This window comes from Ovis aries, chromosome 20 (assembly GCF_016772045.2).
Source record: "Ovis aries strain OAR_USU_Benz2616 breed Rambouillet chromosome 20, ARS-UI_Ramb_v3.0, whole genome shotgun sequence".
Lineage (NCBI taxonomy): Eukaryota > Metazoa > Chordata > Mammalia > Artiodactyla > Bovidae > Ovis > Ovis aries.
The window spans coordinates 10,902,621-10,926,301 of NC_056073.1; the positions used below are offsets into that span (position 1 = coordinate 10,902,621).

The 23,681-nt window shown below is 48.1% G+C and overlaps 1 protein-coding gene across 6 annotated transcripts in view; it reads left to right on the top strand.

Moving 5' to 3' along the window:
* The window catches only part of C20H6orf89 (chromosome 20 C6orf89 homolog), a 38,321-nt gene extending 15,171 nt beyond the window's left edge, over positions 1–23,150 (top strand). For all 6 annotated transcript variants that reach the window (XM_060403143.1, XM_060403144.1, XM_060403145.1 and 3 more), the window contains 5 exons: positions 8,817–8,971; positions 9,103–9,242; positions 10,420–10,549; positions 13,595–13,718; positions 17,827–23,150. In XM_060403143.1, the coding sequence (XP_060259126.1) occupies positions 8,817–8,971; positions 9,103–9,242; positions 10,420–10,549; positions 13,595–13,718; positions 17,827–17,921 (644 nt within the window). In that variant the 3' untranslated portion in view covers positions 17,922–23,150. The remainder of the gene's footprint in view (positions 1–8,816; positions 8,972–9,102; positions 9,243–10,419; positions 10,550–13,594; positions 13,719–17,826) is intronic.
* The last annotated feature ends 531 nt before the right edge of the window (positions 23,151–23,681 follow it).

The following is a 23,681-nucleotide window of genomic DNA, read 5'->3' on the forward strand; positions in this document are numbered from 1 at the left end:
AGCGTGTTGGTTCTGTTTCCTGATCGGGGATCGAGCCCTGGCCCACTGCATTGGGAGCTCTGAGTCTTAGCCACTGGGCCACCAGGAAGTCCCAGTCCTTTCTCTTATTAACCTATAGTTTTCCCTTCACATTTACATTTTTAGTTCTTACCCACTCTCCCACCTCCATCTCCCACCTCCTACCTTTATATCCATTTTGACCCTGCCATCTGTCCTCTTGGATTTTATCCTTCCCTAAAATCATTGTCTTAGAGCTCAAAAGGAACATTAGAGTTGATCTGGTACATACTCCTGGTTTTTTTTTTTTTTTTTACTTTTTATTTTGTATTGGCGTGTATCCAATTAACAATGTTGAGATTGTTCAGGTGAACCGCAGAGGAACTCAGCCATACATGTACATGAGTCCATTCTCCCCCAAACTCCCCTCCCATCCAGTCTGCTATATAACGTTGAGCAGAATTCCACGTGCTATACAGTAAGTCCTTGTTAATTTTCCATTTTAAGTACAGTGGTGTGTACATGTCCATCCCAAATTCTCTGACTATCTCTATCTTGGAATCTTCCCCTCTGTCAACCATAAGTTTGTTCTATAAATCTGTGTCTATTTCTGTTTTGTAAATAAGATTATTTGTATCACTTCTATTTAGATTCCCCATATAAGGAATATCATACTGTTTTCCTCCTCCTCTGTCTGCCTGACTTCACTCAGCATGACGATCTCTAGGTCCATCCATGTTGCTGCAGATGACACTGTTTCATTTGTTTTAATGGCTGAGTAATAGTCCATTGGACATATATATCGCATCTTTATCCGTTCCTTTCTTGATGGGCACTTAGGTTGCTTCCATGCCCCTGTTTTATGAAGAGGAAACTGAAGCTGGGAGAGGTGGAATAGCTTGCTTACCCAATTACCCACGACAGACTAGCACTTGAACCTTAGTTTCTTAACTCGAGTCTGCCTCTCTTTCCATCACATCACATTTACTGCCTGCGCCCTTTGCCCTCAGGCAAGCCAGGTTCCAGCCTGTTCAGTTCAGTTCAGTCACTCAGTCGTGTCCAACTCTTTGTGACCCCATGAACTGCAGCGCGCCAGGCCTCCCTGTCCATCACCAACTCCCGGAGTTTATCCAAACTCATGTCCATTGAGTCGGTGATGACGTCTAACCGTTCATCCTCTGTCATCCCCTTCTCCTCCTGCCCTCAATCTTTCCCAACATCAGGGTCTTTTAAAATGAGTCAGCTCTTTGCATCAGGTAGCCAAAGTATTGGAGTTTCAGCTTCAACATCAGTCCCTCCAATGAATACCCAAGGCTGATTTCCTGGACTGGTTGGATCTCCTTGCAGTCCAAAGGACTCTCAAGAGTCTTCTCCAACACCACAGTTCAAAAGCATCAATTCTTTGGCGCTGAGCTTTCTTTATAGTCCAACTGTCACATCCATTCATGACCACTGGAAAACCATAGCCTTGACTAGACTGTTAGACTGAACTATTTTTTTTACTTTGGGCATTTCTGATGTTTAATTGTAACACTCATATATCCTGAGAAGGCCTGAGACAGTTCCTCACATAGTTAGAAGGTGTACCTCTGTATCTGTACTGCGTGATTGGAACCTTAACGTATCCACGGACTTTCAAGGGATGGTTGAAGTGGATCTCCTAATATTAAGGAGTTTGGGGAAGAGTAGATCGTTCATTGACTTAGAACTAATCAGACTTAGAGTCCAGGCCAGTGCTCAGACCTATTTATTTGCAAATAAAAGAGTAAAGAGATGACAGCTCTGTCGAGCGCTTACAGTGTGTATACCAGGCACTGTGTCATTTATGCACCCTGTATTCCTCAGTCTTCACAGCAATCACATAAGGCAGTTAACATTTTTATGTTAATATTTCAGAGATGGGGAAGCTGATATGCAAGGTGGTTGACTAACTTAGCTGAAGTCTCACATTTAGAGACAAATTTCTATACGAGGAGGACTTACAAAAAAAGATGGACTCTACAGTTTGGAATTGTTCATACGCATTGCTTCCTGACAGCAGAGCTGTTGGCAAAATGATTTCTTGGGTTCTTTCCATCCCTATGGTATATGAAAGTGTCTCTGGGCCTGTTGCCACTCCTGCATGGGGCCTGGCCAAGGTCAAGGCTTCACCCCTGCCTCATGCCCAGGGAGCCAGAAGTGCTAAGCAAAATGAGCTGCTGGAGCATAGCCTGATTAAATAGTGAGCACGCACCAGCGAATGTCACAGAGGCTTTGTTGTGGACTTTGCAGGCTTCTCTTAGGTGCATTTCTAATATGAGACATCTAAGAAATCATGAGGTTATATTTATTTAATTCTTATTTTGAGGTTTTTCTCCAAATTCAGATCATCTGATTTTTTTTTCTCCTGATGGACTTAATCCTGTTGTGTGTGTGTGCACTCAGTCATGTCCAACGCTCAGCGGCCCCGTGGGCTGTAGTCCCCCAGGCTCTTCTGCCCATGGAATTCTCCTGTGAAGAATCCTGTCCCCCAGGCTCTTCTGCCCATGGAATTCTCCTGCGAAGAATCCTGTCCCCCAGGCTCTTCTGCCCATGGAATTCTCCTGCGAAGAATCCTGGCGTGGGGTGCTGTTTCCTACTCCAGAGGATCTTCCCGACCCAGGGATCGAACCCGAATCTCTTGCATCTCCTGCATTGGCAGACGAATTCTTTACTACTAGTGCCAGCTGGGAAGCCCGATCCTATCATTAAATCTTTTGAAAAGTCAAAGTTTCACTCATTAAGTCAGTCATTCAGTGAGTGTGTATTGAGACCCTGCTGTATACCAGGCACTGTTCTCAACAGAGCAGCGAACAAAACAGTCCCCACCTCCGCACCCTGCTATCGTGGAGCTGGTCTTGACTTTGTGCTTTTCTTCTTTCCTATCCTTTTTACCCACAGGGAGGTTTTTGTGCTCCTGGAAAGAAATATATATATATATATACATACACACACATATATATATATATACACACACATACATATACCTTTTTTTTTTTTTTTTGCTTTTTGCTAGATTAATAGTCTGTGTAAAAGGACTCTCCACTTCAAATACCAGAGTATGTTACAATTGTTCACAGTAAGCCAGCCTGGGTGCGTTTCCTTTGTAAACAACTCTCAGGCACTAGGAAGCCTCCTGACAGGCCCTGGCTTGCCGCCGTTCTGCAGGGTGCCCAACTCACAGAGAAGCCTGGGAGGTTACAGATTCTGCCTTCCTTACCTTCAAGGCTGTGTTTTGTCCGCAAGACTGTTTTTGACATCTCACACAGTGAAATGATGCCATGGTCACAGTGAGAATTTGGAATCCAGGTCCTGTCTTTTATCGAACTCTAATAATGTGGAGTTTCACTTCTTTGGCACGACTGGTTTTTTTTAGTATAACATGCATAGCTTGTATAAGGAGGATACCTTGAGTGAAGAAGCCTTGGAAATCAAAAGAAAGTTAGGGATTGCCATCCAACTTCCTTTCTGTCTGGTGCTGGAGGACAAGTGGACAGACGCCGAGGAGGGCTGAAAAGAAACGAGACGCAGTGTGTTCGGTAACTGAAGAGAAGCCGTGGACCAGGGTAGTGTGGGATGGTCTGCGGTGTGCTGTTGGCTCTTTTCCAGCATGAGTGAGATTTTGCTCACAGAGCACACAGCAGACAAAACCTTTTCAGACAGATGGAGGCCAAGTTGAAGTCTGGTCTCTTTTCCTTTTGTTGTTGGAAATTCTATGAGAAGGGGAGAAGGAGCCCCAACTGAACACAGCCCCCCTCCTGGTCACTTCACTGCTTGGCCATTCCTCAATCCCTTTCTGAAACAAATATGAGCACATTCTTTATCCATCTTGGTGACAAAGGCTGCAGAGAAGTCCAGAGTAGCTCTTCCTCTTTAAGTGCAGGCTCCCCTTAAATTCAGGTGGAGTGCATGAACTACCCCATTCTGGGGGTTGTTTTTCCTCATCACCTCCCCTTTTCCTTGGCTGGCCACCACCCTGGCCCAGGTTCCTCTTCTGTCAGGTGCCTGTTCAGGGACCTGCCTTCCAAGGTGGCTAAACTCTGCATTAAAAGTTAATACTCTCCGTTTGAGTCTTCATGGTCTTCAAAGATGTAAAAAAAAAATTTTTTTTTTTACTGAAGCATAGTTGATTAACAATGTTGTGTTTCAGGTGTACAGCAAAGTGATTCTGTTCTGCATATACACGTATCTATTCTTTTTTTTCCCCACCACTCTGCACGGCTTTCAGAATCTTAGGTCCCCAATCAGGGATTGAACCTGGGCCCTCGGCAGTGAAAGCTCAGAGTCCTAACCACTGGACTACCAGGGAATTACCTCCAAAGACATTTTTATTTGGAAAATACGTAAAACATATATGAAGACAAAAAAGACATAAGATTTTGATTTTTGAAAAAAAATGTTTTTTTAACTTTTTTTGGCTGTGCTGCATGGCGTGTGGCATCTTAATTTCTCTTCCAGGAATAAAGCCCGTGCCCCTTGCATTGGGGGCACAGAGTCTTAACCCCTGCACTGCCAGGAAAATCCAAAAATATATTTTCAATGAAGTAAATTCTCTCAGCTCTACCCCTCCCAACTCTTCCACGCAGGCAACCACTGGTAATGATTTGAATATACATCCATCTTTCTGAGTTTTTCCATGGCTGTGCAGATTGCTATACTTTATAAATATAAAATATTTTTTGATTCACACACACAAGGAAGGCTTATGTAAATATTTTTGGCTAGGCACATTGTATTAGTTTCTAAGTTTGCTGTAACAAAGTATCAAAGGTAAGGTGAATTAAAACAACAGAAACTAATCTCACAGTTTTAGAGGCTAGAAATCCAAAATCAAGGTGTTTCAGGGCTCTTCTCCTCAGAGGCTCTAGGGATGAATCCTTCTTCGCTTCTTCCAGGTTCTGCTGGTTGCCATCAGTCCTCAGCATCCTTAGCTGTGGCCACATAATTCTGTATGGCCATCTTCCCTCTGGGAGTCGTCATGCAGCCTCACTTCTTCTGATAAGGATGCATGTAGATTGAATTTAGGGCCCACCCCACTTCAGTATCACCTCATCTTTAATTAATTACATCTGCAAGGAACCTATTTCCAAATATGGTCAAATTCTGAGGTTCCAGAAGGACTTAAATTTTAGCAAGGGGACACTGTTCAACCCAGAACACACATTTTTCAGGAGTTTATTTTATTCCATTGTCTGAGGATTGCTTAATAACAGTTTCTACATTTTTTTTTTTGCTGTTATTAAAAAAAAGATTTGGGACATTCATATACACATTTTTATATACCTGTACTATTATTTCTGTGGGACTTTCCCGGTGTTTCAGATGGTAAAGAATCTCCCAGCAATGTGGGAGACCCAGGTTTGATACCTGAGTTGGGATAATCCCCTGGAGAAGGGAATGACTACCCACTCCAGTATTCTTACCTGGAGAATCTCATGGAGAGAGGAGCCTGGCGGACTACAGTCCAGGGGGTCGCAAAGAGTCAAACATGACTGAGCAACTAACACTTCACTATTATTTCTGTAAAACAGATTCTTGGAGGTAGAATACCTGGGTCAGAAAGCATGGACATTTTACGTTTTAATATAAAAAGTTATCTTCATAAACTTACGTCAGCGTGTAACTTTCATTAACATGTATTGCTCATCTACCCTGGTTATTATCATTGTTTTGCCAGTCAAGTGACTGAAAAGTGGTATCTCACTTTAAGTTGCATCTCTTCAGTTATCAGTGAAGGTGGATGTCTTTTCAGTTGTGTTTTTAGGCCATTTGTATTTGTTTTTCTGCGGACTACTTGTCCATATTATCTACACAGAGAGGACAGAACAGTGCCCTTTGCCTCCAGACCTGCCCTCCTCCTGCCCAGCACAGAGGTGAGCCATGAGCAGTCAGAGGTGAGGGTCCTCGGGTCTGCCACATGCCCAGTGTCTGTCCCAAGGCTCTTGCTACATTCTCTAACTGTACCTGTGCCTACAGGTGTATCCCCCATAGATTATAAGCATGACCATACTTTATAATTCATTTTTGTTACCCCCGGATGCCTTTGGGCACGTAAACATCTCCTAGAGTTAATTTGGCAGGTGGTGGATTGTTGCCTGTGGTTATTCTCGTACATTTTTCTTTCTAGATCAACTTTAGAATGCAGTTGTCACAGCCCTGCCTCATCCCCACCTTGACCAATAGGAGACTCTGATGAAATTCTATCCAGTTGTATTAAATTTATGTGTATGTGTTTTTGAGTAGACTTGATATCTTTATGACATTTAGTCATTTATCTAGGTCTTACTTTATATCCTTCAGTAAAATTTTATAGTTTTACCATTTTTGTTAAATTTTCTGCCAGTTATTATGAATGAGATCCTTTTCCATTTCTGTTTTTAAAAGATTATGGTTGGTAGTGTAAGAACAGGGATTCCCAGGTGGCTCAGGGGGTAAAGAATCCACCTACAGTGCAGGAAATGCAGGGTTGATCCCTGGGTTGGGAAGATCCCCTGGAGAAGGAAATGGCAACCCACTCCAGTATCCTTGCCTGGAGAATCTCATGGACAGAGGAGCCTGGCGGGCTCCATAGGGTTGCAAAGAGCCAGACTCAGCTGAAGCGACTGAGCACGCACAGACGCAACATAAGGACTCTGCTGATGTTTACATGTCGAGAGAGCTCTGTCTTATATTCTGCCACCTCCTTAAATTCTCTCCTTAGTATTCTCTTGTTTTCTTTTCCTCTCTGGGTTTTCTTCCCTCCACCTGCTGTTGAAGCATCTCTACCTGGAAATCCCAAGAATACCTAAAGCTCAGAATAAAACTAAATTAAGTGAAAGCTAAAATAATCTCTTGATACTCTTAGGTTCAGAATTGCTGCTACTAGCCCATGAAGCGGGTAAAGAATCTGCCTGCAGTGCAGGAAACCTGGGTTCGATCCGTGGGTTGGGAAGATCCCCTAGAAGAGGGCATGGCAACCCACTCCAGTATTCTTGCCTTGAGAATCCCCACGGACAGAGGAGCCTGGCAGGCTACAGTCTGTGGGGTCACAGAGTCGGGCATGACTGAGCGACTAAGCACAAGTACAGCCCATGGAGCACCTTTGTATAAATTAGAATTTCTCCCAGCACTTCACTCCTGATATGATACTCACAATTAATGGACTCATTTGGAATATGACATGTTACTGCAGAAAAATGTGATAGTAAGTATTTGCAGCCCTCCAGTGTCTCCCTTAAATGAGGAGCTCTTGGACCATCTCAGCCTGTATGGATGGAGAATCCCATGGACAGAGGAGCCTGGTGGGCTACAGTCCGTGGGGTCACAAAGAGTTATAAGACACGACTGAATGACTGAACACATGCTGAACACGATTACTTATGCCTCATTGTACGTCCATTACCCAGAGTTCTTGTGTTTTGGCAAGAGTTCATCATATTTGACTTCTAATAAGGAACATGTGAGAATACTCCAGAAGGGAAATCAAAGGGTAACTGCAGCCTCAGCGTGCCGCTAAAACAGGTGCCACTGAAGGTTTGTCCGCTGCCCCTGGAGGCTCACGGTGATCGCTGTGTGCTGCGGCGTGTGCTCCTCCCGGGGGTGAGAATAGTGGGTGGTGCTGCCTGTGGGAGACACAGGGTCTCTGCAGGAGATGTGGGCTCAGGACGTGCTGAGCACACTCACCGCCCTCCCCCGGTGAGTGTTCCTTATCCTGCAGACTCCTGCCTTGTGCTCACTACAGAAAATGTGTTAAGAGTCAGCTTCCACGTCTGTTTCTTGGCTCACAGAACTGGTTTCCTTTCAGCCACATTCGATTGTTGTCTTTTGTTCTAGGCTCTCTCCTGATTGGGTTTTCATTGGGTTTTAATCAGAAACCATCTGGTGAAACATTTTGGATTCAAATTAAAGATCTATCACAAACACATATCTCAGAGAACACAGATGAAACCCAGACTGGAACAGAAAGCAAACAAGACATAATGCAATAATATTATGAACAGAATAGTCTCAGAGGGAAGGAACGCAGAGAAAACCAAGAAGGGCTGCATAGAAACAAAGCCAACCCCTCAAAGAAGGACCCACCAGAGTAGGGTGTGGGGGAGCCAGCGAGCTCTCACATCAGGGCCTGAGTGGGGTGTTCTAGGTCTGATCACCCTGCAGTCCTTGGGGCTGGAAGCCACGGTTAGTAGCCCTTTCCCCTCCCCCGAACTGGGACAGAGTGCTGATGAGCAGAGGCCATTTACTTTACTCCACAGATGGGCCCTGAAAAGTCCCGTCTCTCCTCTCCATCCCTTCTCTCTGCACCCATTTCTCACTCTTCCTTCCCAGAGCCGTCCTGGCCCGGCCTTGTACCTGTGAGCCCAGGGTCTAGGATATCAGAGAAATGCTGGCCTCACTGGCAGTGGGACCACCCTGCCTGCCTGCCCCTCCCCCACGTGCTGTAGCCGGTTCAGACCTGTTGGTCACAGGTTAGGAAACCGGGAAAGAACTGCATCTCCAACCCCATGTCACAAATACAGCTCTCCAAACTGTCTGACTTCAGCTATTGATTTGGCTTAGGAGATACTTGTACGTGTTAAAAAATATTTTCCACAAAGCCTAGAAGAGTATACAGAGAGAAGCACCTCCCCTCTCCACCTCTGTCCCCAGCTAGGCTCTCTGTTTCCTTCGTGAGGGTTAACTTATTTGATATGTACCTTTTCAGCGGTCGTTCGTGGTGATCACTGTGAGCTTTTAAAATTATTATGCCTCTCTGTCTCCATTGCTGGGCCTCCTGAATTCACCCGCTGTATCTGCTTTCTCCACATCCTTTCCTCTCTCAGACTTTGACCCCTGGTGGACAAATGACTGTGAGCAGAATGAGTCGGACCCCATCCCTGCCAACTGCACTGGCTGTGCCCAGAAATTACCCCTCCAGGTGATGCTCCTGGAAGACACCCCAAGGAAATTTGAGAGACTGCATCCTCTAGTGATCAAGGTGCGCAGAAAGACTGCTTCTCCCACTGCCTTCATAACCCATTAAAGGGCTGGAAAGCATCAGGCCCTGGGGCATTCCTGATGAGTAATTCCGTGTTGTCTTGTTGCACTTTTGTTTTCTGCCTCCCCAAGACGGGACAGTCCCTGTCAACCGAGGGGCTTCAGGATTTTTTGTGCCAGTATCCGGAGGTGACAGAAGGCTTCACCGAAGGGTTTTTCACCAAGTGGTGGCGCTGCTTTCCTGGACGGTGGTTCCCATTTCCGTATCCATGGTGAGTGCGGAAAGGGGCACCCAGCCATGTGTGTGGACAGAAAGAGGGCAGACCAAATGTCAAAACGGTACTCATTGCTGCCGAGACCCTGCTATGCCTGGCACTGTGTAAACTTTGCACCACACCCTCCAAGTCAAGTGATAACTCCAGAGCACAGTGTTGAAAAACCGATGGAGAGAAAGAGAGGAGTTGAAGAGGTGTGTCAAGAGGGGCGTCACCATGGTGGACACCGAGATTGCCTAATAGAAGCTTCACTCACTTCTAACTGCAGTGTTCAGCATTTGCTTTCATGCTGAGTGGGTCCTGAGTGTTGAGGACTGCAGAGAGAGCACAAAGAATAGAAGGGAAGGTTATTTCATGGCATTTATTTGTGCCAGGCAGCATGCCTTGGTGCTTAGTGTCTGTTACTCCTTGGAGATGCTCGTAATAGTGCTGGGAAGTCGGAATTGTCATTGTCGTTTTTCAGTTCAGGAAAAGTGGGAATCAGAGAGGTTAAGTACTTTGCTTAAGGTCACCCAGCCAACATTGAAACCCGTGTCTATCTCCCTGTTCCTTCTCAGGTCTGATAGACGACATGGGCCATTTCTTGGGGGTGAACCTTGCTTTCTACAAATAAAAGGAACGCAAGTTTACTTCTAGAATCATTCCAAAAAGGATTAAAACTGCTTTTTCAGGCTTTTTGTTGTGTAGCTCCTCTGCTTCTGCCTTTCTTTAAATTTGCTGTTTATTTGCATGATCAAATACTCCGTTTACGAGTTGATACAGGCTTCCCACGTCATACTGCTCCACTTCAAGAGGGTCATGACTGTTGCCCCCCTCCTCCCTTCTCCTCTCTTGCCCTGCCTGCTGTTACTTCAGTCCCTGCCAAGAGAGAATGAATGGAGTGTTTCTTTTCTCCCTCTATATGTTGTTTTAGCTGGATTTTATAAACACCCCACCCACACAAGACAAATTGTGGCTGTAGAGTGTGTGTGCGTGTGTGTGCGCGTGTGATGTTTCAGTTAATTGATTCGGCATGACTGCTCTTCATGGACCGAATACTTCAGTTGTTGTCCTGACATCTTTCCCTCTTCACCCACCACCCACAGTTTTCCCACCCTTGCCGAGCTGGCTAGAGCCATGGTGTTGGGCTGGGTTGCCCAGTTTAACTCCTTTTTCCCTCTTACACGTTCTACAGGAGAAGACCGCTGAACAGATCACACGTTTTACATGAGCTTTTCCCTGTTTTCACGCATCTGCCGTTTCCAAAAGACGCCTCCTTGAAAAAATGCTTCCTTCTTCAACCAGAACCTATTGTGGGGAGTAAGGTAGGAAATTCTGAGAAGATTTGGATCTAGAATTTTTCTCGTTTGGTACCTGGGCTCATGTCATAATCAAAGCCTTCCCTGTATGTCAGCTTCGAGGGTGACCTGAAGGGTCATCCACAGAATCTGGAGTTCTCTCTTCCTGCTGCTTGCCAACAGGACCTGCAGCGGCCTGACTTTTTACTGAAGGCATGCTTCCAGAAAGTCTAGTGACCTTGCAGATCTATTTCCTGCCCTTAACACCTGGGGGCAAGCTACCTTTCTACGTTAAAGGGAGTAGAATCCTCAAGTTTAAAGAGTCCTGAGCATGCAGTCAAACTTCTCTACCTCCAAGTCGAGAGCAGGCAGACTGTGAATGAATAGTGTGTAAATGAACAGTCCAACATTTCTCATTTTGTGAGAAATTTAATGATTTGCCCAAGGACACAGCAAGTTAATAAGAGGTCTCACCTCATCCTCCACTCCCAGATTGGCTTTCCCCAGAAATAAACAAACGAGAAGCTTCAGATGGAGAGCAAAAAGGGAGAGCAAAAAGCTTGGGAGCGTGGTTTGGGAACAGAAGGGTTGACAAGCACGTGCCTGAGGCAGTGTGTGGCACTGCCTCTTACCTCCATCCGTGGCCAAGTACCCGGAGCCCACATTTATACCTCTGGGGCCAGCAGACTGGGCAGAGCTGTTCTGTGTTTGTGTCTGTTTACTTTTCTCTGAATTGCTCTTTTGTTGAGTCTCAACCCTGAGGAAGCTTTTTGAGTCTGGATTGGTTTGGAATAATTAAAAGGATGAATTTTCCTTTGTTAAAAAATTAAATTTGCTGAACTGCGACCCCTATCAACTCGGGGTTGTGTCTTTAACCTCCTGACACTATTGTTTGGGTCCAAATGTGCTGAATCGTGTTAAAGGAATTTCAAAGCCTTTAAAAAACAATCATTTTGTCTAGAAGTAAGAACTTCTGCCTGCCAGCTGTAGGGTGGAGGTGCTGGGCTCTGGCCTCAGGTTTTAAAGAAGTTTATTCTGCTGCCTTCGGCTAGAACTCGGGGCCCTAGTATGATTTCATCTTCATAATTATGATATATGAAAAAATTATGGGTGAGGGCTTTTATCACTGTCTTGGGTTTTCCCACTTGAATCTTAATTTCACCAGTCTGCCGAACAGGGACACTAGGGAACCCAGCCAAAGGGGTAAATACAGAGTTCCGCAGACGCCTGTCAGAATATCTTGTTGTGGTTCTCAAGGATGTTTTTGGAAGGGGAGTGGCCCAAATAGGCAGAGATTCTGAGAGTCTGATTTCTTAGAGCATCTGTTCCCCACCCTGGCCCAGGCTCTCCTTTCTCCACAGCCACGTTACTCCACCCTTGTTCCACATCCCTGGGCCCTGGACTCTGGTAAAGTCATGTGTCTGTGGGCCCAGATTCCAAGAGGCAGCCTTGGGATAAAAGATAAGCAGTGGAGTCCCCTTGTTGAGAGACCCTGGGGGAAGAGGTGAGGGGCTCCAAGGCCCACTGCACCCACCCCACGATGTTGCCCAGGGCCGGCCCAGTCCATCCTGTTGTCTGCTTCTCTTCATCCTGAATGTGGAAGAGCTTGGTCCCAGCCCCTCTCAGGCCCATGTGAAATAGAGATATGCCTGCTTAATTTCTGGTCTTCTGGAATTTTTTCGAGACTGCTTGTGACAGGGCTTCTGTCGGTCACAGCGGCTCCAGACACGCGTCCTCTTCTGCCACTGCAGCAGCGGTTGCAGTGGCTCGAAGCGTTTCCGTGGACACAGAGTCAAGGCCAGGGCCTGTGGGGAGCAACGGGGAGACCAGGGTTGGGAGGCAGGAGAAGGCAGGACCACATTCTCAGGCTCCTGAGGACCCAAATGGTGGAGAAAAAACAGGACATGGCCTAAGGAGCCGGACTTCTGACTCCTGCTTTGTAAGGACGCATAAGGGATTGGGGTTTTCTCTTGCCATCTAGACAGAAAGAGAAGTGTGACCAAGAGCCCCCTATCCCTTTGTTTCTGTTCCCTGCCCCTCCCAAACCCCAGGCACACAGCAGACTGCACTTACTGCTTGCCGGGAGCAGGACTGATGGCCTGGCGGTTCAATGGCAGGGAACCTACCTGCCGATGCAGGCGATGCCAGCTTGTTCTCTGGGTCAGGAACATCCCCTGGAGGAAGAAATGGCAACCCACTCCTTTGGGTTGCCATACTCCTTGCCTGGAAAACCCCATGGATGGAGGAGCCCGGCGACTGCAGTCCATGTGCCCTCAGAGACCTGCAGTCACCTGTGCAGGTGCACACCCTTAGCTTCCAAGACCAGAGGCTGATCTTAACTGCTCTTAGTCCTCAATCAGTAGCATCATGCATCTGCTTACCTGGGTCTTGCCAAAAAATTGTGAACTTGAACTTGCTGCTGTCCGATTCTCTTGAAAAAAGTCTGACAGTAAGAAATAATATTCCACAGACCATTGCCCAGAGGATATACAGACTGTCTGGATCAAACCAGACCCTCAGATGATTGCATATTGAGACCACCACATGTTGGCCTCTGCGAGACTTTTGTTAAAATACAGTTAGATATTTTGCCTATGACCTACCTGGAAACTATGGCTAGAAATTGTGAATTATGAAACTTGAGCCATTTCTGCTACAGGGCTGTCATTGCAGATGTTGCCCACAAAACTACACAATGTCTCTTTAAGAAAAACCCTAGAAGAGATCTTACCATGGGACTTCCCTGACAGTCCAGTGGTTAAGACCCTGAGCTTCCATGGCAGAGAATGCAGATTTGAACTCTGGTTGGGAGCTAAAATCCCCCATGCCCCCTTAACATGGCCAAAAAAATAGAAATCTACCCTTAGCCTCAGTACAGGGAGATGCTTAGCAGAAACTAATTTGTTTCTTGTCTCTCGAACAGAATTGTGAGTTTTATCCTTGGTTCTGTCTTCCTCTTTGCTTAGGCTGCCAGGAAACCCAGAGCCACACGTGTAAGAATTTTTGTGTCCTCCCCCATGCGCCAGGATTTGACTTGGTTTTCCTTTCCTTCCCCTGTGTCCTCTCCTCCAGACGCACAGGATGCATGACCTGTTCACCATCGGCAGCGGGGAGGCCATGCTGCAGCTCCTCCCGCCCTTCCAGTGCCGCAGCCACTGCCAGTCCGTGGCGATGCCGCTGGAGCCCGGCGACATCGGTACGTGGAGCCCCCAGAGGGCAGGGTTGGCCACAGGGTCTTTTTAGTTTTTAACTCAAAAAAGCATTCTAAAAATTGAATATTGCCTTTACAAATATTTATTAAAGTCAAAAATAGCTTTTTTTAATTAGCAAGGTCAATTATTTCTGCTTAGATGTAATGGTAAGTAATTACTAAGAAAACGTAGCAGAGAGAGATGGGTCACGTGCACATTTAGGATGCATGTGTCCATTGGCTTTAGAGATTTCAAATTAGGAGGAGTTATTATGGAAAATATTTAGAGCAATACTTCGTTTGCAGATAAGGTAATTGAGACCAAGAGAGGAGAGGTGACCATTCCAAGGCCCAACGGTCAGTTAGGTGAAGCATCAGTTTTAAGTGACTCCTTTTACACAGTCAAGCCAGAGGAGGTCCAATTCAGATTCGATGAAACCCTTTCTGTGCCCAGTTTCCTAGTAAAACAATTCAAGCAGTATGTAAGGGCAACAGCCACGCAAGGAAATACTATCTTCCTTGTGGATCCCACAGTCTGGTCACAGCCTCACAGTCATGACCCACCCTTGGCTCCATGATTTCCCGACTGTGACTTGTTCTGTGCCTTACCATCTAAAAATTGGTTCCGAAGAAACAGACTTGAATCAACCACTGGCAGTTTGACAATAGAACTGTCTTGGCAGAAGCAAAATAAATCAACAAGCATCACCATTGCCCTTCTTGTTTTTCTTGCCTCACAAAACCTAGGGTAGCCCTGACTCCCAGACAGAGCCCAGACTGATTTTCCAGTTTTATTTCTTTTAAGTTTTTCTATTTGGAAGACCCCAGTCCCTAGAAACCTCTCACCTCGCTTGGAGGTAGGGTGCATACTGAAAACTGCCAAACTGTAATCCAAGTTTCATAACTTTTATTTCAATTTAAAAATGAAAAAAATGAAAACAATGCTCAAATTAAGCATTTAGCCACTAATGGAGCACAGCTGGCCTGGCCCTTGAGGATTACTGCAAGAAAAGAGGATTCTTGTGTGGAAATTACTCCAAACCCGTCGTTCTGTAGTGGAGTGATGCTGCACAAGTCTGTATGGCATTCTGGTTTTGGAATGTGTAGCTGTGCTTGAAAAAGTTTCTGTCTTATGTTCTACAAATGCCTGACAGTTCAGACAGCTACAGAAACACTTTTGTTATCCAAATTCCAGGTTTTCAGCTCCCACAAGCATCCCGAGTGCCAATTATAGAATTAAGGAAAAAAGGAAAAAAAAAAGATGGGTGACTGGCAGTGATCAAAGAAGCTTTGACTCTTTGATCAAAGGCTGGTGTGGCTAGTCCGGAATGGCCCAGAATCCAGAGACTGATCCTTGTCGTTCTGTGACCAGCCAGCTTGCTGACTGGAGGGAAAGAAGCCCTGTGCTTGGCAGTGTCCATGAAGGGCAGAACGTGATAGGAATGTGGAGAAGGGATGGAGGCTGATGAGAACCAGGGAAGAGGGCAAGTCAGGAGAAGGCTGGGGGTGGGGAGGGCTGGGGAGGACAGTGGACTCAGGAAGCAGTGGCAGAAACGGAAGCAATGGCTGCAGCTGCCGCAGGGGAAAATGAGGACAGAAAGGCAGACCCTGACGGTGGGCGAGAGTAACTTCAGTGGCTGTTAAGCAGATGGCCACTCCTGCACCTCAGAGACCCTCAAGAATAGCACCATGCCAAGCAGATTCTGTGTTTGTTGACAAAATAAGCATCATCCCATGGTGGCTGGGTTCAGAGGACAGTGCCCACGATCACCAGAAAACCCATGACGGACGGCATTTTCAAGAGTGATGTGGGTGTCAAGTGTCGAGGCTGACGCTGGTAAGCCCATGTTACCTGCCATGATGGTACAGTCCCGGCTCATAGTGACCTTTCCCGAGTCACCAAGCAGAGGTTACATTCCATTCAGTGCTCCCAGTTTAAAGATGAGTGGTGTATCCTTCTCTAGAAAATTTTTCATCAGTTACTTTACTGATGTATTAAAGTTTTTTAATTTTACCTTTTGAGCCCATTCCTAGATACCAGTGCTTAAATGATACAGGTCATGACCCTAGGGTTCATAAAACAGCCCTTGGGAAAGACCCTGGGCAGAGAGGGCTCTGTCTTTGGGAAACGCCTGTCTTGTTGAGACACAGTACACATTAGTGTACAGAAGGCTCTGAGAAGCCCTGAAGGGGTCTGGTGTTTTTCAAACTCACTTGACCATGGAACCCTGTTTGCCCTGGACTGTCTTATAGGGTGCTACTGTTGGCAGAATGCAATTTAGGAAGTACTGGTTTGGGTTAATCTGGATGTTCTGTAATGAGACCATGTTGTGTATAACCTCAGGAGAACTGGACAGGGCGCCCTGGCCTCCGTTAGAACCCGTCCTGTCTTTTGCTGAAAAGAAGTGACCCTGAGAATTGATGCTCCATATCAACCTTATCTGGGGCTTCACTCGTGGCTCAGTCTGCCTGCAGTGCAGAAGCCTCAGGAGATTCGGGTTTGATCCCTGGGTCAGGAAGGTCCCCTTGAGAATCCCCCGGATGAGTATGGCACCCCACTCCAGTATTCTTGCCTGGAGAATCCCATGGACAGAGGAGCCTGGTGGGCTGCAGTCTATGGGGTCGCAAAGAGTCGGACACGACTGAGCGACTTAGCACACACACATGCACATCAGCAGGGCTTCCCCGGTGCTGCTAGTGGTAAAGAACCCACCTGCCAGTGCAGGAGATGTAAGAGCTGTAAGTTCGATCCATGGGTTGGGATGATCCCCTGGAGGAGGGCATGGCAACTCACTCCAGTATCCTTACCTGGAGAATCCCATGGACACGGGAGCCTGGGGGACTGCAGTCTATAGGGTCACACCGGGAGCCTGGGGGACTGCAGTCTATAGGGTCACACCGGGAGCCTGGGGGACTGCAGTCTATAGGGTCACAACGGGAGCCTGGGGGACTGCAGTCTATAGGGTCACACCGGGAGCCTGGGGGACTGCAGTCTGTAGGGTCACACCGGGAGCCTGGGGGACTGCAGTCTGTAGGGTCACACCGGGAGCCTGGGGGACTGCAGTCTGTAGGGTCACACCGGGAGCCTGGGGGACTGCAGTCTGTAGGGTCACACCGGGAGCCTGGGGGAGTACACTACAGTCTATAGGGTCACACCGGGAGCCTGGGGGAGTACACTACAGTCTATAGGGTCACACCAGGAGCCTGGGGGACTGCAGTCTATAGGGTCACACCAGGAGCCTGGGGGACTGCAGTCTACAGGGTCACACCGGGAGCCTGGGGGAGTACACTACAGTCTGTAGGGTCACACCAGGAGCCTGGGGGAGTACACTACAGTCTATAGGGTCACACCAGGAGCCTGGGGGACTGCAGTCTATAGGGTCGGAGCCTGGGGGACTGCAGTCTGTAGGGTCACATCGGGAGCCTGGGGGACTGCAGTCTATAGGGTCACACCGGGAGCCTGGGGGACTGCAGTCTATAGGGTCACACTGGGAGCCTGGGGGACTGCAGTCTATAGGGTCGCAACAGGAGCCTGGGGGACTGCAGTCTATAGGGTCACACCGGGAGCCTGGGGGACTGCAGTCTATAGGGTCGGAGCCTGGGGGACTGCAGTCTATAGGGTCGGAGCCTGGGGGACTGCAGTCTATAGGGTCGGAGCCTGGGGGACTGCAGTCTATAGGGTCGCAACAGGAGCCTGGGGGACTGCAGTCTATAGGGTCACACCGGGAGCCTGGGGGACTGCAGTCTATAGGGTCGGAGCCTGGGGGACTGCAGTCTATAGGGTCGCACAGAGTCGGACACAGATGAAGCCACTTAGCACACACAGATGCATCTGCCATATCTAGAACATCCTGCTTTTGTAAACCTGCCAAACTGTGATTCACAGTTACCCAGGTGAGGGGTGACGCTGAAACACTTTGGTTCATGGTTGGAGGAACCCGTTGGATGTCAGCTTACAGAGAGGACTAATGATAGCTGGGGACACTTACGCTAGGAAGAGCTCACAGACCTCCAGAGCAGGAATGGCCTCTGAGTCTGTAGGTGAATCTGAGGGCAGCTCTGCAGACCCAGTCCCTACGACTCACACGCTTTCCTGTCGCTGTCTCCCTTCAAGGCTACGCTGGTGCCACCCACTGGAAGGTCTACATTATGGCCAGAGGGATCCAGCCTTTGGTCGTCTGCGATGGAACCACCCTGTCAGAGCTATAGGACACAGATCTAAAGGAACAGCTTTGAGAGTTGAAGACCAGATCGAAACGGGGAGAATAAAAACAAAAAACGATGAAACCACTTTCCAGGGGTTGGTTACTTAGTCACCTGCCCCATGCATGCGCGTGTGAGCCAGTTGTGTGCTGGAGGCAAAGGCCAGAGCCTGGGCCTCCCAACTCTTCCAGCCCAGCCTCTTGGCCAGGACTCCACCACCAGTACCCGTCTATGAGAGACGGGCCTCTGCCCAGCCCCTTGGCACCAAAGCCTTGAGGCTGCCTTCAGGCAGGGAGCAGGGTTGGTATCCTCCCTCACTTGCATGCCATGGTCTCCTCTGCTGGCTCCTGGCCCCGAGAGGGCAGTCAGCGGGTCCTGACTTCAGCGCCATCCTCTGCCAGGTGGGCCTGCCTGTCCCATCTCCCTGGTAAAACCACCCTGTACATCTTTTGGAAAGCCACGGATGGTTAAAGAAGTTATGGCAGTTTCCCAAGCACAGTGGAATCTTGAACCAGTGAAAAGGACCAAATAACCTCAAGCTGCACTCGAGAAGTGCACTTCTTTCCCAAGCGCGTGTGGCTCTCGGAGTCGCCGATGCCAGGCCAGAGCCTGCCTGTAATTGAAGCGGCAATTCCTAAGGTAATACCTTCCTCCATTCGGTCAGGTTCTCAGTCTCCCCCTCCCTCCCCTGCTCTCTCGCCTGTCTGGCCGGCTTCTCAGCAGTTGGGCTCCCCACACCCCTCCCTTGGCCCAGCCAGAGCCCTTTACTGCTGAGGCAGCACTGCTGTCATGAGCCGTGTTGCTTTTACCAAATGTCTTCAGAGGGGGTGAGTTAAGAGTGCTGGCCTGGGGAGAGGGCGCCTCCCCGGGTTTGATCTTTAGGGCCCGACTTTCTGCAGAGAAGATGTTTTACAGATGTGTCAAAGTGATGTTGTCATGTGGCTAGGGAAGGAACTCCAGACACAAAGTGCTGGTCAGCTGGGCGTGCAACTGTGTGACTGTCTGTCTTGAAATGATTTCTCTTTCTCTGTACTGGGAACCAAGGTGAGGTGTTTTTAATTCTTGTGAAAATACAAAACCGTGTTCCTTTGGACGATTCGCTCTGCTCGTTGTTTTCCCCAAATGCTTTTTGTATGTCTTAAGTGTACAAATAAGGACCCTCTTTTTTTGTTTCCTTTCCCCCTTTATTATTCCTTTATCGACTTTATTAAATATCTGGCCTCTGATTGTGCCATTGCCAAGCTGAAGGAAAAGAAGCAGACCACGCTACGGCCCCTGGTTCTAAATGGCAGAAATCAAACAGATAGTGGAGGTGTCAGACCAGAGGCAGACAGTGGTGGGGGAAGAGAATGGGACTCACTGTGGGGTCCTCGCCATCCTTTGAAGGCACCCCTGCACCTTGTCCCAGGCCCTCTGTCTACACATCTCATGAGCATCAGTGAGGATCAGTGTGCGCTTGAATGGCCTGTTTAGGGGCTTGTAAAGGACAGGGAGGGTTCACATCGCTCAGAGGCGCCTCCACGGACTTGAGTGAAAGTAGGATGAACTGTACCTGAGGGAATTTTTGCTGAAAAGAATCAGTACTGTGTGTGAAATAATACAGGAAAAACAAAACTTCACGTCTGTATAAAAGGCACGCTGCTAAGCAGTTACAGTTTAAGAGGTTTTAAATCAGAGGGACCATTCAGAGGCCAGCTTTGTGCATACTTGTAGAGCCTTTGCAATGTCCTTGCCCCTGGTGATACGTAAACAAGTTCTTTAGAGGTCTCTCAGAGTTCTCTTAAATTAGGCCCTTTGGTTTCACAAAAGAGAGGGTTTCTTAGGAGCAAAGCAACTGTTTTGATGATCGAAATTCCCCGCTGTGTTTTTATGAATTACCCCGTGTTCCTTCCCCATTTTACTCCAGCCTGTCACACCTTAAATGATCATAAAATGCCCTCTTCAACTCAAAGCTGAAAGAGCCTTATGTGTGTGTGGGTGTTCTAAGGCCTCCTGTGGGAGGTCCCCAGAGCTGACAGCTGTCTTCAACAAAGAACGGTCTGGCAGCAGATAAGTAGAAACTTTCCGTGTGGACACCACTCATTTTACTTAAAATCTGTCCAGTTCAGAATTGAACGTAGATTTATGTTAGGGGTGAAATTCTTCAAAGAAGGTTTTTTAATTAATGTACCTTCTTCTCCAGGTAATTCTGAAAAGCAGAATCTCCCACTGACTGGTCAGTAGTCAGTGAGCCACCAGCTAGTTCCTTTCTAGTTACCCAAGGCTTTGTGAGGGGGCCGCGGGGTCACCCCTGCTCACCTCGCTCTCAGCTCCTCCGTGGAAGCAGCAGAAGTTCCTCCATATGACCCAGTGTGGGAAGGAGGCTCATGAAGATGAGGAAGCAGGGTCAGGGGGCTGGTGGGGCCATAGAAATCCCCATGTCTACCACCACCCTAAGAACAAAGCCACAGGGCTTGCTTTAAACAGAGGTCCTTGCTCACAAGTTTGTTGACTGTTTACCCAGAGATGACATGGCAGTGAAACTCATGTACTGTGTTTCTCTGGGGAGAAGTCAGCTCTCTGGGGAGAAAGGCTGCTTTGGCCCCGGTTTGAGGCATTATATCCAGGTGTCCTGAGGTCCCCAAGAGACGGATGTTGAAAAGAACACTACCCTGTCCTGGTTCATGAAGAACATAAGTAGAACTTACCCTCTCCCCACTCTCAATTTGTTCAGCAGGGGGAGAGAGTAAACTAACCATAGTTTATGAAAACAGAATCTGCCTCTTTCGTGAAACAACAAAACAATCCATGAAATAGACAAATTTGGGGTCATTTTCTGAGAGAAAAGACATAGCAATGTTTCTTAATAATTAAATAGTCCGTTCCAGCTTCAGAGTGTCTGGGTACGTGTGATCTTCTCCTCTGATCTCTGCCCAGTCCTGTGAAGCAGCTCTGAGAGCCTCATTTACAAGGAAAGAAACTGGGGCCGAGGACAGTTCCTTTGCTGGCGGTCGATGGCTGGCTCCACAGCACAGTGTCTTCCTGCTGCAGTGCAGAGTGGTGTCCAGGAACAAAGCCGTGGGTCTAGCTGACTCTGGTGAGCCCAGCTGAGTGGGAGAACCTAGGGGCAGGGTCAGCAAGCCAGGAACTCTCCAGGGTTTGTTTTCAAAACTGTTTGAGACAGAAATGGAGAGAAGCTAACAGATGACTTCTATAAAAAGCCCTTCCCCCGCCCCCACCTGAAAGCGCTTTTTAGGAGTGAACGTTCCAGCCATTTTCCCATCACCGCAAGTTTCCAGATGTGTGACCAGCAGAGGGACTCAGCCCAATTCCAGTTGTGGGTCCCCTTGGAGTTTACATCACTTGTTTTTTTAGTTCACGGTTTTCTATTCCCTTCTTCCAAAACCCAGCATAGGCCTCGGTGTAGGAGCAATTTCAAAACAAAATAATTCCTTAGCTGCAGGTGAGGGCCTCAGTGATTTTATGTTTTTTATATAGGCAGTGTTCTTTTTTTTTTTTCGGCTGCACTGCATAGCCTGTGGGATCTTAGTTGCCCGATGGATTGAACCCACACCCCCTGCACGGGAAGCACAGAGTCTTAACCACTGGACCACCAGGGAAGTCCCTCCGTCGTTTTCACAGTCTGGATGCAGTTTTGCTCATTAGCCAGAGGCTTCCATAGTGAAAATTGAGACCCTCAGAGTAGATGTTTGCTTGTCATGCAATCCTTACCCAGCAGGGGCCAGGTTGTAGAGGAAAGAGACTAGTGCAGGGAGTGAATCAATCTGGTCTACCTTTTGAGAATCAGTTATTAAACAGGAATATTTTAGACTTTTGAGTTTCCCTATCGCTAGAAGACAAACTCTCCTGACTTATAAGTTCCACACTCATTAACTTCCTCTTTTCAGCTTTTTCACCCACTAAAGTCGGTTGAAGGAAGGGAGTGCCAGAGATGTGCTTTAAAATAGCATTTTGGTTTGAGAATCTCTCCACGTTCGGACCCACGGATATTGGGTTCAGAGCTGACGCACGTCAGGGCCAGGCAGCTAGGAAGGTGAGGTGCTTACAGAGCAAGCTCTGTCACAGATGGAAAGTTTGTGCTCTGTCGCCATCAGCCCCTCCATATCCTGCAGCTGCTTCTGCAGAAGCATCTCAGAGAAGATAGACAGGTGGTCTCCCTCGTGCACCACGTCCGAGTCCACCCGCCCTGGGTGCGGCGTGGCTCTTAAGTGCTGGCCCTGGTGAGAAGGCCTCCAGCCAGCTCGTCTGTCGTCCAGGTCGCTTTGCGTCTGGTTTTCCTGCCCTGCATAATTTCAGCATTAGAGCTAACTACACCCATCATGTCTCCCTCTCTCGAGACCGTGAGACATCCAGATCTTTGCAGAATATTGGAGAGAAGAGATGTTACGAAACTCCCAAGCGGAGGCCTGGAACTGTCCAGATGTGATGGGGCTGCCCACGGGCCACTGCTGCCTTCATGTGTCTGTCTGTCTGTCAGCCAGCGTCAATCCAAGAGTGGACCATAGCTGTAGACACCCTTGCAAAGAAGGGAAACCAGCTTAGTTCTGAGTTTCAGATAGAAATTGGAGAGTCGGGACATCTGCTTCACACCAGGCTTAATTTACCTCCTTATCCCTCTCCATGGCTCTGTGGGGGAGGTGAGGTCAGCCTGCAAAGCCACCTTGACCTACAGCTCAGCAGGGTCCCAGCCTTTAAGCTTCAGCCCCTCAGAGCACTTCCAGCCATTTCAGGAACAAACGCTTACCTGTGAGAGTTGGTGACCCGAACTGAGTGGACACATGCCATCATTCCCAGAGAAGGCGCAGCCTCCATCATAGATGACCTTCCCTCCAAACTTCTCTCCATAGTCTCATCCTCAGAAAAACGCTGGCCTTGGTCTCTTCCTCCTCGTCCTTCCCGCGGGAAGGTCAGTGACAGACACCTAGGGCGGAAGGGAGCGGGAACTGGGCACTCGGCAAAGGCCTTGCTGCCCCTAGGGACGGGATCCAGAATGGCTGCAGTTCCTCTCTAGGGAGCCAGGGGTGGCGGGCCCTGGGGGGTCCCTGTGAGCAAAGGGGCGGACACCTGTCCAGCCACGTGGGCTCTGAGTGGTCTAAGATGTTATTCTGTGTTCAGTGTGGAATGTTGATTGTAACTTAATGTACCGCAAACTTACAAAGAATGTATGTACATTAAGGTTTCGTGTGACAAAAATTTTTACTTTTTGCAATTAAAAGTGTGTATGTTGGTTGATAAGCACTGGCCTGTACTTGGTGTCATCCTTTGGTTTCCCATTTTCTCTTCTCCTGCAACTCGGAGACTGATAGTCACATCCTACTCCTGAGGCAGGCCTCTGCTGTGGGCCTCCAGGTCCCCTGTCCACCCCGGCCTGGGTCCTGTCTCACGTCCGACTGAGCTTTGCACTCGCTCACATTCGCAGATGCTTCTTCTACCCCTGTTCTAACCCTTTGCCTGCAATGGCTTCTGATCTCCTGTTCCCATGAATTCTCAAATTTCAGTCCTCCTGATAATACCCTCCCCTGTTCTTGCACTTTGCCCCAAAATCGAATGAGACCGTCAACGCTTTTTTCCTTCTCGCAGCTGGCTGGACACAGCCCAGGTGCCCTCTCAGTGTCGCCTCACCCATAGGTGTCCTTGGTCCTCGCAGGAGGACAGCGAGGGCCCCTCACTGGCTGGCGCCCTCGCCAGCTCACCCCCAGGCCCCCCGACTGAGGCCACTCACAGCACTTGGTTAACTCCATTGCAGATTTAAGTCATTTTTGTGTG